Here is a 20,010-nt window from a genome sequence, read left to right on the forward strand (position 1 = left end):
GCGGAAAAAATACGATGACAGTACATCCCTTCTTTGAACCAACGAAGCTTCCTTGTCGTAGATCAGTTATGCCTGAAACTAAAAGAAAGAAGTTATTACGTTGTAAAGTAAAAAAAAAAAAAAATGCTAAACTTTCCATATTGTTTATTAATTAACCAATTAGTAAATTAATTAGTTATTAATCTAATTAAATTTTTAATCGAATTATTTTAATTAAAAAAAAACTAAATAAAAATCTAATTTAAAAATTCCAAACTTATATTACAGTGTCAGTTATGAATTTTATAATAAAATAATACTTAACTTTTGTTAGCCATTTAGTTATTAATTTTACGAATTAGCCGATCTCTTCCAAGAGTTACATCATCCTCCTTCATAAATAATTGGACAGCTGGAAAAGAAAAAAATATTTTATTTAAAATTACCCACGTATCTTCTGACTCATAATAAAATTATTTTATTATTTTATCCCCCGCGATAATTATTATGATTTTATTGTTATAATCATTTCTAATTATCAAGTAACTCGTTAATTTAAAGTCACAAAATAATTTCGGTTTGTTGACCACAAAATAAAAAGTATATAAATTCCAATTTTAATTAATCAGTTTATATGTATATAAATATTTGTTAAAAAAAAGAAGAAATGAAATCTCTTTTTTCTCACACGTTGTAAAATAAATATTCCCCGTGAACGATGAAATGTAAAAGCGAAAATTTGGTCAATCCCTAGACAAAGCGGTTGACATTATATAACCCTTCTCCGCGACTTATTATTGCTTTCACCTCATCCCCTGGGTTCTTCCACCAATATTTCGACTCATCGAACTGAATCGTCACGAATCAACTATGACGAATTGAACCAAATTCAAACCATTGCATTGAAGGGGAAAACGTCAAATATGGAAACTCGAAACCGATTTCTATTTTCCATTGTACATTTATACACACAGACACATTCTCTCAATAAACTCTTTCTTTCATACCCAAACAGTAGACAAACCTATTCCCCCTCAAATTGGATTTTAATTTAACTCAGTTATATATATGTATCTATATATATATATATGTAGAATTTCTAACGCAATTTTCAATATTGCACAAAATTTATATTTCTATTTGTGTATTCAAATTTTTTAACAGAAATATGACATTTATTAGTAATTAAAAATAAGGATTTTTTTATAATTACAAAAAGACATTTATAATTATTATTATTTTTTTAATAATTATAATTCATTTTCTCGATTTAATTATTAATGAAAATTTCTTACTTTATAATAATTATAAATAGAATTTTATCAATATCTAATTTAAAGTAAAATTTAAATTAAATTTCCTCTATTTAATTATTAATAAAAATTTATTTTCAGAAATTCAATACAAGAATTTTACTAATAATTTAAAATACCATTTTAATGCAATTTCATCTATTTAATTATTTAAAAAATCTTTATTTTATTAATAATTCAATATGAGAATTTTATTAATAATTCCAAGTACAAGTTTAATTTAATTTCCTCTATTTAATTATTTATTAATAAAAGTTTCTCATTTTTATTATTTGCAATTTTAAATAATTTTTTTTTTAAATTAAATAGAAGAATTATATTAATAATTTATATTAACAATTTAAATTTAATTTTTAATTAAATAAAAAAATTTCATTACCTCCATTTAATTATAAATAAAAATTCCTTACTTTTATTAATATTGAATTAAAAAATTTAATTTTCACTTTCTCTATTTTATTATTAGTAAAAATTCCATATTTTCATTAATAATTAAATAAAAAAATTTTATCACCAATTTAAAGAACAATTTTATTTAAAATTTCAATAGAAAACAAAAATTTAATTGAATAAAAAGTGTTTTCCTTCGGAAACGTATAATTCCACTATAAAACTATCCCACCTGTTTCTATTTTTCTCGGTTTTCTCTTCCTGTGTGTAACTATATATACACATAGTATCATTGAGAGACCGCTTGAGCATTTACGAAAATCTATTTGTCCTTTTCGATTTACTCGATATAAAACAGTTCCGTTTCGAAAATGTATATATCTCACTTGCCTTTATCCTCTCCTTTGTTCATTTTAGGATTTAAAACTATTCAAACGGAAGCCTTTGGGGCAAAAGTTTTTACGATAGATCGTTCAATTGTTAATATAACTTGTCTTTTTCTTTATCGAGAAAAAGAGAAAGAGAGAAAAAACGGGAAAAGAAAATTCTAATGGAATTAATAATTTCGAGTACAGAAAAGTACGCAATATTGTGGTCAATTTGTTGTACAACAAAAATAATATAATTGTTACTTTTTCTCAATAAAATAAAATTAAAAAAAAAAGTTTTCAATTTAATAATGATCCCCAAAATCAATATATTTGTTTATTTATAAATTATTTATTTAGTCATTTACTTATTTACGGCTTTATTTATTTACTTATTTATCAAATTACTAATGTCTAATTATTTTTGGTAATATAAATTATTTAATTATTAGTAATTAAATTATTGAATTTATAATTATTTTTGGTCATTACAAATTATTTATTTATAATTATTTATTTTCCTAATTACTAATTTGTAATTCCTTTTTGTAAATTTTCCTAAACTTTTGAACGTTCAAGCGAACGAAATATTTTTCTGTGCTTTAATATTTTTCAATCAAAATTTCTAGACTGAAATAAAAAATATTATAATAAATTTCTTTAGTTAAGAATTAAATTTCTAATTATAAAAAACAATATTTTGCAAATAAAATTCAAATTGAAAGAAGTAATAAAAATATTTTCGTTCTTAGGGGACATTTTGGTAAATGCTTCTTTCTCAGAAACTGAAAATTTATTTTTCAAACTAAATTAAATTTAAACATGTATATAAATAGATAAATAAATAGATAAATAAATAGATATAAATAAATAGATAAATAAATAGATAAATAAGTAAATAAATAAATAGATAAATAAGTAAATAAATAAGTAAATAAATAAGTAAATATATAAATAAGTAAACATAAAAATTAGTAAATAAATAAAGAAGTAAATAATTAAATAAGTTAATAATTACATAAGTAAATACATTTTTACGTAAACCTAGCAAAATAAAAAAATAGCAAACAATTTCCCTAAAAAAAAAATAAAAATAAACTTGGCCATTTTCTTCCACTTTTTGATAAACGTGAACTTTTACAATAAAAAAAAAATTGTTCAACTGAAATGTCTAATTTCAGAAAATTTCTAAAAGAGTAAATGAGAAAATAGAAATTTATCCAATCATGTCTCATATAGTTACGCCTATGAGCGGAGGCGATGGCGCGTGTAACGGTCTTTACTTGGGTGGTTAACGACTTTTTTCTTTTCTATTTTTTTTTCTTTCTTTTTTAACAGAACGAGGAGGGCTAAATCGTCAATATAAATGCCCAACCACGTGGCCAGAACTAAAGTGGAAATCAACTTTACTATGTACGGTGGAAAACGACGCCATCGACCCTTAAACATCCTCTCTATTCCTGTGCACACTTGTACTTGGATACTCTCATTATTAAAGAAATCCAGGTCAATGATTTCACAATGCTAATCACCAACCTAAAGCTGACTTTGCAAAATACTACTGGGAATTAAAGGAACTTCTTCTAAATTACGTTAAAAGAACAACTACCATCATCCTTAATCTATATAGATATCAAGTATATATACATCTATAAATAAATTTCTCTGTAGGAAAAAAAATATTCTCAACAAAATTTTAATTAAAAAATAAAATTTTGTTTTCAATTTTCTACCAACTTTGTTTGGAATTGTACAAACACTAATTTGTAATTACAAAAAAAAAAAAAAATTTCCACACAGAATACTGATTGGGAGCGAATTTTAATTTTCCTAAAGTTTCGGAATTCGTTCAAATAAACGAAAATATTTTTTATCACTTCTTTTAATTTGAACTTTATTTACAAAATATTGATTTTTTCAAATGAAAAAATTATTTGCATTTAAAAGATTTAAGCAAATTTTTTTAACTAAACTCAATTTGCATTTGAACCGTTGTTCAATTGCGAATATTTTCATTTTATTTTAGTAATTTTTTAAAATATTAAAGCACCAAAAAATATTTCCTTTATTTGAACTTATCGTTATCAAAACTTTATGAAAATAATTTTAACGACGGTAAAAATTTAAGAAATAAATAATGCGTAATTCGATTACTAAACAAAAAAATATTGTAAAATTTACCAATTTTTTTACGCAATTTCAAAAATATTTTGAAATCTATTTTTTTTAAATAATTAATTAATTATATATTTTTTAATACAACTTAAATTCATATTTAACATTATGAATATTTATTACTTAGTGTATTATTCATCTTCTATTTATTCGATATAATCATTCGTTTCAATTTGGAAATTTTTTTTTGTCAGGAAAAAATTAATGTTTGATCATTTTTATTCTAGTAAAAAATAAATTTCCTGAAAAACGAATACCAAATATAAATATATTCGTAAAAATAGAATAAAAGAGAAATATATTATTATAATATATTATAATAATATATATAATAATTATACATATATTTCCTTAGGAAAAATATTTGCACCAGGTTTCAAGAATAATAATGCACTGAAAAGAATCGTATGGCGAATACGAACACAAAAGTAAGGTTAGGTTTTAAACACTTTATTTTTTTCTTTTTTAATTAAATATTGAGAAATCTGAAACGAAATTATCATGTTGAATGTTAAATAACTTTGACTAAAACACAAACACTGTGCTTTGCCACTGTCAAAAAAAAGAAACCTAACCTAACTTTTGCCACACCGGAATGACACCATATTTTACCAATCCTGAAAAATATTTCTTACCAAGTGTTGAAAATCAAAAGAATCCTTGCTCCTGAGTACTGCAGATGATTATTTTATCCAAAAAACACTTCCAAATTGATAAATATATTGGATTTAATCGACCATCATGCACCGTGGCGTCACAGAAAATTGTCGCGCTGACATCATCGTGTAAAATATATACTGAGCGGTAATTTAACTAAATATCAGTATATAAATGGTCCATAATGAAAATTCAGAACAATTTTCTATTGTAGACACTAATAATTGAGAGGATTTTGTAGATGAAGATGGATAACGACAGGAGGAGAAAATTTCTAAACATGGCGTCCACAAAAATGGGGCCTATTGCGTGAAGTTAGTTGCTACTGCGACGGCGTCACTAGTACCAACCTAGTTAAATGAAATTCTGAACAGTGGCGTCGGCAATGGCAATTTCACGTCAAAAAAAAACATTATTTGTTTTAAAAATAACTTCTTATTGTTAATAAAAAGTTATAAATATTTATGAGAATATAATATTTAAAGTAAATATTTAAAATTATAATTTTTATAGAAATTATAACTTCATTTTTATTTCATTAAAATGTAATTTTAAAAACTAAAATAAAAATGTAATTTTATAAATTACGGAAAATAAAATATAAGCAAATTCTGATTTCACTTATTGAAAAATAATAATTATTTAATCTTCCCTGATGAAAAATAAATTTTACCAAAAATTGAGAAAAACATACTTATCCCATGAGCGACATTTTGCACCTTTAATAATAACGCTAGAAAAAAAATGTCATACCTTTTTTATCTTCTCAAAATTGTCGAAAAATTGCCGTTCTCCTACTCGATGATCCGGTTGATGTTTTTTTGTTAGCAAAAACACTTCACTTTATTATTTAGAAAAATCTCTTTACTTCGCGTGTAAAGAAACACGTTGAATGCGTACTTTGAGTAGAACAAAATCACTGAAACAAAAATATTATTACAATGAGAATCGAGAAGAATGAAAATTGTAGACAAGTAATCTCAATTTTAATCTCAATTGCAATAATTATTTTTATAACAAACACGATTAATATTCAAGGAAAACTAAATAAATAATACGCCAACAACAATCGGTTAAGTTTCAACTTTTAACTCTACCGAGTGAAATGAATCGTCGTTGGCGATGTTACCCAGTAGTGGCAACAGCGCAAAAATTAAAGACTCTAGCATGGCGCGCAAATTCAAACATGCTTTTTGACAAATAGTTTCAGAAAGAGAAAAATAATCCTATTAAATATTATTAAAATTATAACTTATTATAAAAATAAATATCTAATAGTAGATATTGTAAATATTTAATAATATTATTATAACTAGCTAAAAATTATTAAGTAACAGCATTATAATTATTAACTAAATATTAAATTAATATTTAATTTAATTTAAATTATTTTTAACTAATTAATTAAATTAATATTTTTAATTCTAATTCTAATTATAAATATTAATAATTATAATTATTATAATATTAATTAATAATTATAATTATAATTATTATTTTATTAATTAATTAATTATAATTATGGATATGAATTAATAATTTAATTAATTTAATCAATTTAATTAAATACAAAATTAATTAAATAATAGTATTATAAATATTTAATAAAATAAATAAATTATAATACAATTATTATATGGATAATTCTTCTTAATTTTTCCACTGATATCAGGAACATAATAGGCATTATAAATAATAACTCGCATATCTAATATGCATTTTATTGTTGGCCAAGTATTTAGATGACAGAAATAAACAAGTGTGATCCTGTGTACGCCTGCGTTTTTTTTTTAAATGTCTTTGTAAATTTGTTTATTCCTGACTGTGTCTATGTAAATCTCTCTTTTGTTTTCACTTTCACTCTCACTTACTTTTCTTTTATCACACTCTTCCTATTTTTTTTTCTCTCGTTATTTTAATCATTTTTTTTTCTCTATTTTTAATACACACAATTCTTTTCTCTGTCCCATTAATTCGTCGCGAATTTTATCAGTGTGCGAGTGTGCGTGTTAGTTTGCGACTGACAAAAGTGGTTAGGTCGTAATTATATCATTTCGATCAAATATTGATCTAATTCAACTATAATTACTCTGTATAATCTACAATTAGACATATGCGATTTGTAAAGCTATTTCTTTTTTTTATTATTATTTTATTTTAACTATAGAAGCATTTTAGCGAAACATTCTCAGCCTTTCTCCTCAAATCCTCATATTCATTATTTATCATTGTTCATGAAGAAATCGATTTTTTTTATACATTAATAAAGAAGAATAATTAAAATTGTTACTCTTTAAAATTCAATTTCTTTAATTGCTTCAATCTATTATTTTTACTTGAAAAATATTTTCACTCGATTTTGTTTTACTTATTTTTGAATAAAAATCGAGAATTAAAATTTGAGACTTTTTTCAAAATTAAATCGGTGGGAAATATTACAATAATAATTATTATAACTAGTACAATAATAATTACTATTATATTACAATTATAATACTAATAATTCAAATTACAATCTTTTTTTTTATTTTCGTTATACGAAACGAATTCCTTTCGTTATTTTCTAGAATTTAATTAAATTCCAAAGTGTAACAATATTAAGACTTCTTTTTTATTTTTTCAATAATTCATTTGAAGAACACAACTTCAAAGATTGTTTTCGCCTTTGAATGTCTTTTTTTAAACATTATGCAGGAAAATCAATTTAACAAATCGAAACAAAACCCTTTCTTTATTTTCAATTAAAGAAATCTATTATTTTTACTTGAAAAATATTTTCACTCGATTTGTTGACTTTTTTTTGTGTTTACTTTTTTACAATTTGTACTTTTTATTGAATAATTGGAATGGTTTCAATTTATTATTTTGACCCCCCCTGCATTATGGCAAGTCGTGAATTACAATTTTTTTATAATAGGCAAAATACAATATTTTCTCTTTCCGTGGTTTTTTTTTTAATAATAAAATCGACTTATGTCTCTAAACATTTAGGTAGGAAAATAGAAACGAAAACTTATTCTATAATATTTTTATCTCTCATTTCCCTTTGACCTCCCCTTTTCTTGTATTAATTTTTTTTCAGACTTTTTTCTTTTTTTCTTTCTTTCTTTTGATTCGAACAATGGATAATTTGTTTCTTTCCATCCTCGTGATTCATTAACATTTATCGTACAACAATTGACCATGAATTCGGTCAACAGCAAATATTAGTAAAATATATATTTATATATTTATATTTTATATCAATTTTGAATCTATGAAAAATAATTTTTTTTTTCAATCTCTACTTTTTTTTAGGCTTTATGTATTTTTTTTACGACATTTTCGCCTCCCTATTTCCTCTCTTACACATAGTAAATTATTACGCGTAAGTTTATTAATACTATAAACATATTTCTATTTTTTTTCCGCCCTCTCCTTTCATTTTACATATTACAATATATTTTTTATTGTGTAACGAATTATTTGCGAGCGATTTTCAATACTGCAAAGTAAAAAATAAAAAAGAATTTGTAACTCGTAATTTGTGAAAAAATTTTATTGTCTTTGAATTTGGAGAATTTTTTTTTTCAAAAATTCTATTATAGTTTTGCTTTAGATCCTTAAAGACGAAATAAATATAAATAAAAGACTGTTTAAAAAAACCTTTACTTTTAGGAAAAATATTTTAAAAACTAAATAAAAAAAATTATTTAATTAAATTTAGAAAAGGAAATATTCTTTTTCGAAAAATTTCTCTTTTAGAAAAAAAAATTTTATGAAGAAATTTTCATATCACAGATTACAAGTCACTTTTCATAAAATCTATTTAATAGAATGTCTCAAGAGAAACAAATGAAAATTCTAATTAGACTAGAAAAAATTTATCGCTCGCTCTTGCTTAACAAGTTACACATATTTTTTTGTGACTTTTATTTTGCTTTTCGTTCTCTTTTCTTTTCTACTTTCTTTCCCTTCCTCTTTCTTTTTACTATCTTATTTTCTTTCTTTTTCCTTCTTTTTTCTTTCTTTTTTCTTACTTTTTTCTTTTCTTTTTCTTTCTTGTCTTATTCAATAGAAAGCTAATCTTAAATTGAAACTAGACTAGTGAGACAGAAGTAGCTTATCATTTTATCCTGACCAAATATAATCTCAACGAGATCAACTTTCTTCTAATTTCTATGCAAGACACCCTGTATTATTATCGAAACACGAGGCTGAACAAGAATCGTAATAGGCCATTCGTTTAATTAACAATTACAATTAAGTTATTCGAAAAAGACTTTTTTAAGGCCAATTTTTTCTCAAAGACAGGACACTTTGTTTCAAATTCAAATATAAGAGGGGAGGCGAGATAATACAATCAGCTTTTTTTATAATAATAATAATAATGTATCGAAACTGATTTTTTCGAAAGACAAATTTACATATTTACATAAATATATATAAGCCAATGAGAGTATATCTAGAAAGCACACCCTGGGCGAACGTACAATTTTTTGTTCTTTTAAATGGTAATACGACTATTTGCCTCTTTTTTGTCCTCTTTTTTTTTCTTTCCTTTAAGCTACATCACTCGTAAAGATTTTTTTTTTTTAAATGGAAAAATACTATTTGCATATATCATTTTATCATAATGATTTGATAATGCTTTTTTATATCGTATTGATTGAATTCTTATTTCTGATTTTCTTTATACCTATAATCTAACAGACTTCGCACGGACGAATAGTAAAAGTCAAAGGAAAAATGCTTTTTTAGTTTTCTAGTCACGTCTTCTTTTTTCTACACACAATTTGCATATTTATTAAAACAAAAAATACAAATGTGTGAAGAAAAATTCGGTGACTTCTATTTACAGAAGAAATTTCTATACTTATAAATATAAAACTGTTCATCTCTAAATACAATTTTGTAAATTTTTCCAATACAATATTGTTCAATATTATTCATTTTTTCCTTGCAACATTGAGTATTATAAAATTTTTGAACAGATTCGTTGTTAAATTTTTAATTACAATTTTGTTCCACTAAATTTTAACGAATGTCGATTTTTTGAAAATACTCTATTGTAATTAAATTATTATTTCGAAATAAATGCTTATTTTCGTATTGTAAAAATTGAAAAATACAAGTTTGTAAATTTCGAATTACAGTATTCTAAATAAAAGTATAGAAATTACTGAGCTTAATAAGTAACCACTAAGTACTCCTCCTGTTAATTGCACTAACTCTCGCTATATTTAATTGCCGCGATCTCTCTTTTACAACTCTCACTCGCTTAGCCAGTCGCTCGCACTAAACGAAATTCGCGAGACTTTTAATATATTTATTGTGTTTTCAGTTTGTACTAAAATCGTATTAGACCTTGTCGCTTAATTAAGCATTAGCCTTATTTCTTTTGGGTGTTATAAACCTTTTAAAAATCCCAATAAAAAAAAATAAATAAATAAACAATTTAAAATGAAATCAAGAAATTTAACGTCTTTCCGTTCATCTTTTTTTCTTTATATTAATGTAACTTTTTCTACATTTGAATCTTAAAATGAAAAATGAAAAAAAAACATTTTATTAAAAAAAAACATTAAAATTCAAATGTTTCATTAACTTAAAATTTCTCTCAAAAAAAACCAGTCTGATAATAAAATTGTCTATTTAATAACGGAAAAAATATCAAAAATATTTCAATATTAAGAATATCAAACGATTGTAAATATTTCAATTTTACGGTAATGTATATAAAAATTCTTTTCAAAGAAAACAAAACGAATGGAAAAAAATTGTGAATTAGATTTGAAATAGATTTGAAACATTTAAAAATAAAAAATGTGGAGAAATTAAAAATATTCGAAATAAAAGTACTTTTTTTACTCTTGAAAATCACCCAAGGCTTTTTTTTTTTTGCAAAGTCTCTAATCAAGATGCAAAAAAAAAATAAAAATAAAAAAACTACTTAACCGAAGGTAACAAGCGTGCACAAAATTGGGCCTACTAATAAGCATTGTAAGTCGTTAAGAATTTTTTTAGTTTTGTCGCAAGTCACTTGCACGATGAGTCAGCAGAATATAAAAAATGATTTCTTAAAAAATCCTTAATCCTAATATTTTGCACAGTCGGGTTTTTTAAAGCAAATAACCCCTTCCTTCTTTCTTTTTTTTGAGTTAAAGAGAAACGAAGCTTTAGCAGAGAATTGAATTGAAAAACTTAATACTTGAAAAAGTTTGTAAATTACAAACTTTGTCAATAATTATCAACGGAAATGAATAAAAAAAAATGTATATGCGAAAAAAAAACTTACATAGCACCAATATTCTGGTATCCGTAAACTTTTTCCGTTTCGTTTGTTTGCTTTCGTAAATGGAATCAAATAACGTGTCTGTCTTTCTTTATCACTTCAATTGACTTTTCGAGATTCGCGAAAACACATCGTCTTTTTCTTTCTCAATCTGAAAAGTCAAAAACAATGTAAATCTCTGAAAAATTGTCCTCTCTCGATACCGTATTTATATGTCCCATTTTTTCATAAAGGACAACTCACCAGTTTCTTCTTTTTCTTTTGTCTCGCTTAACTTTAAAATTACATCTCAGAAACTATTCTTTTATGTACAATATTTACACTTATGTTCGATATCGACGAACTTTCATTAACTCGTTAATGCCACACACTTATTGCATCATATCCTTGCTAACAAGTTTCTCTCCTTAAAAAAAAACATGAAACATCCGACAAATATAATTAGAATAAAAATAAAAATTCCGAAAAATTTTTAAAATAAAAAAAACTTACTTGAGAAAAAAATATATTACATAAAAATCGTTTTTGTTTTCCTTTTTTGGTAACTTTTCCTTGTTTTGAAAATTCATGATGAATTTTACTCCATTTGTCGAATACTTCAGTTGCCGTCGTTTAAAAAAAAAGCAGAAAAAAAACCTCTTGTCACAACCATCCAGGGCCAAAATCGACAAAAATCTTCATTGTGGTCAAATTTTTGAACCACAGAACACTCGACCAGCGATCATTTCAATGATTCGAAGAATTCGTACAATAATTGCGCTGACGATGATTTTAAGTAACGCCTGTTAACTTGATCGTCAGCTTAAGCTGATCTCAAACAACACCAGGTTGCAGAGTCAATAAGTAGGTTGTTGGATCGTAATATCCAGCCAAATAGTAAATGTCGTTGTTATCGTAAATCGTCAAATATCTGTGTGGCTCCTTTCCCAATTTTTCCGTATAATTTGGAAGTGGAAGCACTTCACATTTATGTGATATTGTCTGCACGTCATTCTCATCCATGTGAGGTGATTCAAATAAAGCGCCCTGTTGAATAAAATTAAATTATTTTTACACGAATAGAAGCAATGTAATTTAAATAGTAATTATAAATATAATTATTAATTTAAATCAATTTAAAAAATTAATTAATCAATTAAAATAATTGATTATATTATTATAATAATAAATATATTATTGTGCTAATTTATACGATTATAAAATTACAATTGGATATTTTTTTAAAGAGTAAATAAAAATTTACCTTAAATTTACTGAAGAAAATTAATAAACGTAAAAATATCAGGAAAAAAGAAGAAATTACAAAATTTACAAGAAATAAAATTAAAAAAAACATGATATTAGTTTTTCTCCAGGTAAATTAAAGCAAATTAAACTAATAAAACTCAAGTAAAAAATTAAAAAGCTTACGAAAAATAAAGAAATAAATAATAAAAAAAAAAATTTGTTCGTTATTATTTTTGTTCAAGGTAATTTAAAGTAAATTAAAATTAAGACAATTTAGTAAGAAAAATTAATTTACGGAAAAAAATATACTTGATATCAATTTACCTTAAAATTAATAAAAAAAAGTTAAAGAGTAAAAAAATTCAGTGAAAAAATTTAAAACAATAAGGAAGTTAAAAAATTTACCGAAAATAAAATAGAAAAAATTATTTCATATTAATTTTTCTCAAAGCAATTTAAAGAAAATTAATCTAAAATAATGAAATAAAAAATTTATGAAAAAATAAAATTAATTAAATAACTTACCGAAATTATAGTAAAAAAATATTTGATGTCAATTTTTCTCAATGTAAATTAAAGTAAATTAAACCAATGAAAAATAAGTAAAAGTTTCAGAAAAAAAATTAAAAAATTAAGAACCTTAAAAACTTTACCAAAAATAAAGTAGAAAAAATGCTTTGATAAATATTTTTAATTGTAATTTAAAGCAAATTAATTAAAAAATTCTGGAAAAATTGAAAAAAATTTAGAAATTTACAGAAAATAAGATAAAAAAATATATATTTGATAATCATTTATTTTAAAAATATTAATGAATAAAAAATTTAGAAAAAACTGAAGAAATTACAAAAATTACAATAAATGAAGTAGAAAAAATTATTTGACATTAATTTTCCTTCAAATTGCTAAAATAAATTAATAGGTAAAAAATTAAGAAAGAAACGAAGAAATTAAAAAATTTACAGAAAAAAAGTAAAAAAAAAATTCATTCATATTAATTTAGTCAAGGTAAATTATAAAGTAAATTAAACTAAAGAAAATTAAGTGAAAAATACAGATAAAATGAAGAAATTAAAAAACTTACCAAAATTAAAGTAAACAAAATACTTAAGAAATTAAAAAACTTACCAAAATTAAAGTAAACAAAATACTTGATATTAATTGTTTTCAAGGTAAATTAAAGAAAATTAAGTAAAAAAATTCGGGAAAAATTGAAGAAATTCTAAATTTATAGAAAAAAAACAAAAAAAAATATCTGACAAAAAAAATACTCAAGACATTGCAAAAATAAAGTTCATTAAAAAAATAAAGAATAATTAAAAAAAATTACCATAAATAAAGTAAAAACTAAATTTGATAGTAATTCTTCTAAAATAAATTAATTGATAAAATATTCAGGAAAAATTGAAGAATAATGAAAAAGTTTTCCAAAAATAAAGTAAAAACTAAATTTGATAGTAATTCTTCTAAGATAAATTAAATGTAAAATAAAATTAAAGGAAATTAAGTAAAAAATTCAGGAAAAATTGAAGAAAGTAAAAAAATTACCAAAAATAAAGTGAAAAAAAGAAATTAAATTAAATAAATAAAGAAATTTAATAACTTTATGAAACTAAAGTAAAAAAAAAGATAGTAATTATTTTTGACAAAATTACTCACAGGATACTTCAAATTTGGTGGACATCCGACAGTTTCTTCCGGATGATAAAACCATTTGACCTTGACAATCATATTTGAACTGGAAGTCTCCCACATGGATTCTATTCTGCCAATGTAGGGACGATCGGGTCTTCCTGTCGATAGGAATACTGCACTGTCACCAATTTGTATTGTTTCACTGCCTCTTTGTATGGCTTTGAAAAATTGTTTCTTGGCGCGTCCCTTTGCTCCGGGTCGTCGATAACCTTTACCGGCCCAACCCCACAATTGTCTCGCCGGCAAGAATGCAGCCATTTTACTACGACTCTCAACTGATTCCTGTCTCTCGCGTGGCTTAGCCGCCTTCTTCTCCAACTTCTTATGTTTTTCAATTTTATTCTCTTCATTTTGCTCGTCATTCACTGCAACAATCGCCTCTTCAGAAACTGGCACATCACTCTTTGTGGGTTCAATTCTCCAAATATATTTCTCTTCTTCAACATGAGCACCGTCATTAATTTTTTCCACTTGTGATTGTGAATTCACATTCGATAATAATTCTTCCTCACTTTTCTGTCCTGAGCAACTTTCACCGCCACTGTTGATAAAAAAAAAGTCATATATTACATTCAATTCTTTTTTATGTTAATTTCTTTGTTAAAAATATACATTAAAAAAGAGAAAAGTTCAAAAATAATTGAAGAATCGAGTTCGTTACAAACTAGAGAAAAAAGTTACTTACGAATTGAAAAAAGAAGTTACTTACGAATTAAAAAAAGAAGTTAATTACGAATTAAAAATGAAGTAAAGAAAGAAGTTAATTAAAAATTAAAAACAGAAATTACAAATTAGAACAGGGTTGCCACAAAAATTTAATTTCGTTTTTCCCTGATTCCCAGAGAGAATTTTGACATTTTTCCTGATTTTTAAAAATAATTGAATTTCTTAGAAAAATCTTATTACTTTTGAAAATAATTGAATTCCTGTTTTAATAAAAATTCCTGACTTTTCCCTCACTTTTCAGTCAGGAAACAAAAAAGTAGAAGTTTAAAAAAAAGAGGAAAAGTTAATATTAATTTAATTTAATATTAAAACTATTTTCAAAAAGTATTTAATATTAAAAAAAATGTTATAATTAATTATTTTAAAGTAAAAATTCTGTTCACACCTGTTATGACTGGCTTCACTGTTGCTGTGATGACTGTGCTTGTGTTTATGCTTCCTGTGTTTTCTGTGCTTGTGTTTGCGATGTTCTTCACAACATTTGTGCCTCTTGTGTTTCTTTTTGCCCTCCTGACTTTCCTGGAGTCTCTTTAATTTGTCCCGCCTTCGCTTCTTCATTCTCTTTCGTTCCCAATAGTCGTCAGTTAGATTTACACTTGTCTCATCGGGATTTCTTTGTTCCAATAATTTTTCTTCGGAAGACAATGATGAATTCACAATGGAATTAAATGAAAAATTACCAATTGATGACGAATGAGATGAATTTCCTTGTGATGATGTTGATAGACGTTTTTCCTCTGTTGATAGTGAAGTTTGCCTTCGACGTTTTCCCAATGATAACAGAGGATTTGGATCGTATTCTAAAATAATAATAAAATTGAATTAAAATTTGAAAAAAGAATATAGAAAAAGAAATAAGTTTAATAATAAGTGTAAAATGAAAGTAAATTTTTCATTTACATACCAACGACAGGATAATCAGGTTGTAAAAGTCTGATATCATCGAGAGCGATTCTTCCACTATCGCCATCATCAAATTCAACGCTCACGAATTTTTCATCTAATTCCGGATCCGGTTCTGTGGGTTCTACCGAAGTGCCTGGATAAAGACATCTGTACTGTTGACTCCAATAGGCACAAAGTCTCGTTCCCGGTGGCAATTCCTTCGTCGACGATGGACAAACTTCTACTATCTGCAAAATTGATATTAAATTTGTTTTAATAATAATTTCTACTCATTCGAATTTAAATATTATAACTTAATACAAATTGAAAGAAAATCATTCATCTAAATTAATAATCGTTATATTCCGGAAGTCTGTTCATTTTTTTCTGTAAATAATAATATTTTTAATACTTTTCTTTTAAAATGTTTAGAATTAAAAAATTAAAGAATTGAAAATCATTAAAATCTGAAAAAGAAGTTTATGAAATTTTTTTGAAAATAATTGAATTTATTCCAGATATTTTATTAAAATTCTATTGAAAATAATTTAATTGTTTTGAAGAATTTCTTTAAATTTTTCCAAAATAATTCAAAATAATGGTTTTTTTGAAAATAATTTGAAATGAAAATTTTGAAAGTAATTGAATTTTATGAAGAATTTCTTTCAAGTTTTTAAAATAATCGTGTTTGTTAATAATTGCAATTGAAAATTTTATTTTTGAAATTTGTTTGAATTTTTCTGAAGTAATTAAATTCTTCTCTGAATTAAAGCTTTTAAAAATAATTAAATTCTTTCGAAAAATTTCATTAAAAGTTTTATAAAGAATTGAAGCCTTCCGATAAACTTTCTTTAAATTTTATTGAAAATAATTGAATTCTTGAGAATAATTTTATTATTTATAAAAATAATTGAATTCTAGCGAAGAATTTTATTAAAATTTTTCAAAATAACTGAATTCTTTCAAAAAATGTTATTATAATTTTAGAAAATAATAAATATTAATAATTAATTAGTTAATAAGTGCATTTTTTAAATTTTGAATCTGAAATTATTCAAAAGGTAAAGTTGATATTTGAAAAGAAATAATTTTGTAATTCACATAATAATAATACTAAAAATTGAACACAGCGTTTCGTGCGTATTTTATAATAATAATAATTTATTGTATTGTGCAATAAGTATAATAAATTTAAAGCTCAAAAATCAAGTTAAATTTGATAAGAAAAGAATAAACTACCAACAAAATTTAAAAATAGAATAGAAAATATATTCAATAAAATTGCAAAACTTACGGCATCACGGAGAATTTCTTCTTGTGAATGAATATGAGGTCGATTTCCTCTCTCTCCGTCGAGAGTTATTGCATAAATGTCAGGAGCTTGTACTGCACTTAAACGGCCAGCATAAAAGAGTCCTCCCATCGCGGTAAGAACTCTCAGTTGATCGATTGCAAGATGTGCCGATGTCAGTTTACATTTATTTACGATATTCTCATTTCTTTCAGCTTTTGCTGCTTTCACACATTCCTTGCACTCCTTACAATCATTCGATTTACGTCGCTTAGCTTCCTTTTTCTCTCGATCAATCGATTTACGTCTATTTGGTGACGACGAACTAGATTTACGCTTCTTCTTCTTTGATTTATCAATCTGCTTCTCCAATTCTTCATCGTCATCATCATCACCATCATTCTCATGACGTTCCTCTTCATTTTCCTTCTCCTCTTTCTCCATTACAACTTCCTCTAAACACTTCTGGAAAATTACAAAAAAATTAATTATTTATTGAATTGAACTGAATTAATTTTAATATTTTAAATTACGTTATTAAATTTATTATATTCATAATAATAAAATTTTAAATTATCTATAATTAAAAAGTAAGTTTTAAATAATAAAATAGAATTTTATCACCTTTGGAATTTCCGGGACGTTCATTACTTGTAGATTATCAATTCCGCCCCAATCAGCGCTCTCTTCATCCTCCCAAGTTTTTAGTTTTGCCTCGGCTTTTAATTTCGGCTTGACTTTACCTCCCTGTTTCTCTAACTTTGAAACCTGACTCAGCTTTGCCTTTTCAGCAATAATTGAACTAATTACATTCTTATTATGAAGAGGAGTCTGCTTTGCCGGTTTGACTTTTGACTTCATGGCTTTTTGACTTTTGCCATTTGATTTTGAAGACGAGAGACCGGTTTTAAAGGGAAGTGGTGTGTAGCCCGTTTTTCCCACAAACTGCAAAACATTAAATATTGTAAAACGTTAGAAAAGAAGAAAGAAATCCTAAAATTAATCATGAATTTTTTAGCTTTCATTTAAAACAATAGTTTTGTTTATTTAAACGAACCTTGCTTTGAAGATGTCGATTTTTTGCATTCAGCAAGTAGCCGACAAGAGAATTTTTATTTTTCGGCTTTTTGGCAACAATTGTTTCGGTAAAATGTCTTGAACTTCCAGAAGTGCACATTAACTTCCTGGGACGACCGACTTTCCGTTTCTTCGAAGCCGAACTTCTTGAACTTGTTGCAGTTGAAACTGGCGAAGGTGTCTCGCAACTCACCTGTAAATTTTAGAACATTAATTAAACAATTACAATACAATTACAATCCATTTACAATACGTTTACAATACATTTACAGTGCAATTACACTACAATTGCAATACAATTATATTTTGATTGTACTTTTAAATTAGTTTTTCGAAACTATTTAACGATTATTTATTTTAATTAAAAAAATATTGAATTAAATGATTTTATTACATTCGTTTATTTACAAACTGAATTATGTACAGTCGACGCTTGATAAATTTAATCTCAAGGAACCCAGAATAAAATAAAAATAATTTAGGTTTTTTTTATTGAACATCTTAAGTTTCAAAATTTTTTCAAGTGACCAAGAAAATAAATCCAATTCATTGAGATATTCAATTTATTGAAAGATTAATATTATCGAGAGTTAAGAATTCAATTATTTTCAAAAATTGTAATAAAATACTGAAGGAAATTCAAATATTTCCAAAAAATGTTCATAAATTTCAATTATCAAATTTTTAATTACAATTATTAACAAAATTACAATTATTAACAAAAAAAATACAATTGTTAACATAAACGATTATTTAAAAAGGTTAAAAGAAATTCTTCGTAAAATTTAGTTGTTTTCATTATTTTAATAAATTTTCTGGAATAAATTAAATAGTTATAAAAAATTTTAACAAAATTCAGAGAAGAATTTAATAATTTCCGAAAATTTTAAATAAAATTCAATGATCAAATTCTCAATTGCAATTATTAACAAATACGATTATTTTTAAAACTTGAAAGAAATTCAATATAAAATAATTCAATTGTTTGCAATATTTTAATAAAATTATTTGAATAAATTCAATAATTAAAAAAAATTTTAATAAACATTTTTATGAGAATTTATTTATTTTTAATACCTAAAATTTTAATAAAATTTCTCGAAAGAATTAAAGTATTTTCGAAAATTTTTAAAAAATTCTTCAAAACAATTCAATTATTTTCAAAAAATTCTAGTAAAATTCTGAGAAGAATTCAATTATTTAAAATTTGTATGTAGAATTCCTTCAATAAATTCAATTATTTTTAAAAATTGTAATAAAATTCAGAAAAAAATCCAATTATTTTCAAATTTTTTGTAGAATTCCTTGAATAAATTCAGTTATTTAAAAAAATTGTAATAAAATTCAAAGAAAAATTTAATTATTTTCAAAAAATTTTAATAAAGTTCAATAATAAAACTTTTAATTATAATTATTAATAAAATCGATTGTTTTAAAAGAATTTAAGAAATGCTTCGTAAAATTCAATTATTGTCAAAAACTTTAATAGTATTCTTCCAAATTATTCAATTATTATTTTCAAAAAAAACTTTAATAGAATTCCATGACAAAATTTAATTATTTTACAAAATTGTAGTAACATTCTCAGAAGAATTCAATTTTTTTTTAATTTTTTGTAGAATTCCTTGAATAAAAATAAATTATTTTAAAAAATTGTAATAAAATTCAAGAAAAATTCATTTATTTTCTAATTTTTTGTAAAATTCCTTAAATAAATTCAATTATTTTAATAAATTGTTATAAAATTCAGAGAAGAATTTAATTATTTCAGAAAAATTTAAATAAAATTCAAAAACCAAATTTGCAATTGCAATTATTAACAAACACGATTATTTTAAAAACATGAAAGAAATTCTTTGTAAAATTTAATTACACACTTTCAAAATTTTCAATTAAAATTATTTTAAAAAATCCATTATTTTCAAAAAATTCAAATAAATTCTTCAAAATAAT

At 23.9% G+C, this 20,010-nt stretch overlaps 1 protein-coding gene across 2 annotated transcripts in view; it reads right to left on the reverse strand.

Moving 5' to 3' along the window:
* Positions 1–266: 266 nt before the first annotated feature.
* LOC122507153 overlaps positions 267–20,010 on the reverse strand; it is a 177,271-nt gene continuing 157,527 nt past the window's right edge. Inside the window, exons 16-24 of one of the 2 annotated variants that reach the window (XR_006302095.1) lie at positions 18,038–18,250; positions 17,605–17,925; positions 16,984–17,445; positions 15,709–15,937; positions 15,190–15,604; positions 14,043–14,619; positions 11,160–12,182; positions 5,636–5,801; positions 267–391 (exon numbers count right to left, since the gene is read on the reverse strand). Coding sequence is in view for 1 of the 2 variants with exons in the window: in XM_043619718.1 (XP_043475653.1) it covers positions 11,970–12,182; positions 14,043–14,619; positions 15,190–15,604; positions 15,709–15,937; positions 16,984–17,445; positions 17,605–17,925; positions 18,038–18,250 (2,430 nt within the window). In the remaining variant the exon portion in view is untranslated. Of the gene's footprint in view, positions 392–5,635; positions 5,802–9,868; positions 12,183–14,042; positions 14,620–15,189; positions 15,605–15,708; positions 15,938–16,983; positions 17,446–17,604; positions 17,926–18,037; positions 18,251–20,010 lie in introns of those variants that run through there. The other variant, XM_043619718.1, reaches the window with a different exon arrangement.

The sequence above is a fragment of the Leptopilina heterotoma genome, unplaced genomic scaffold (genome assembly GCF_015476425.1).
Source record: "Leptopilina heterotoma isolate Lh14 unplaced genomic scaffold, ASM1547642v1 Lhet_45, whole genome shotgun sequence".
Lineage (NCBI taxonomy): Eukaryota > Metazoa > Arthropoda > Insecta > Hymenoptera > Figitidae > Leptopilina > Leptopilina heterotoma.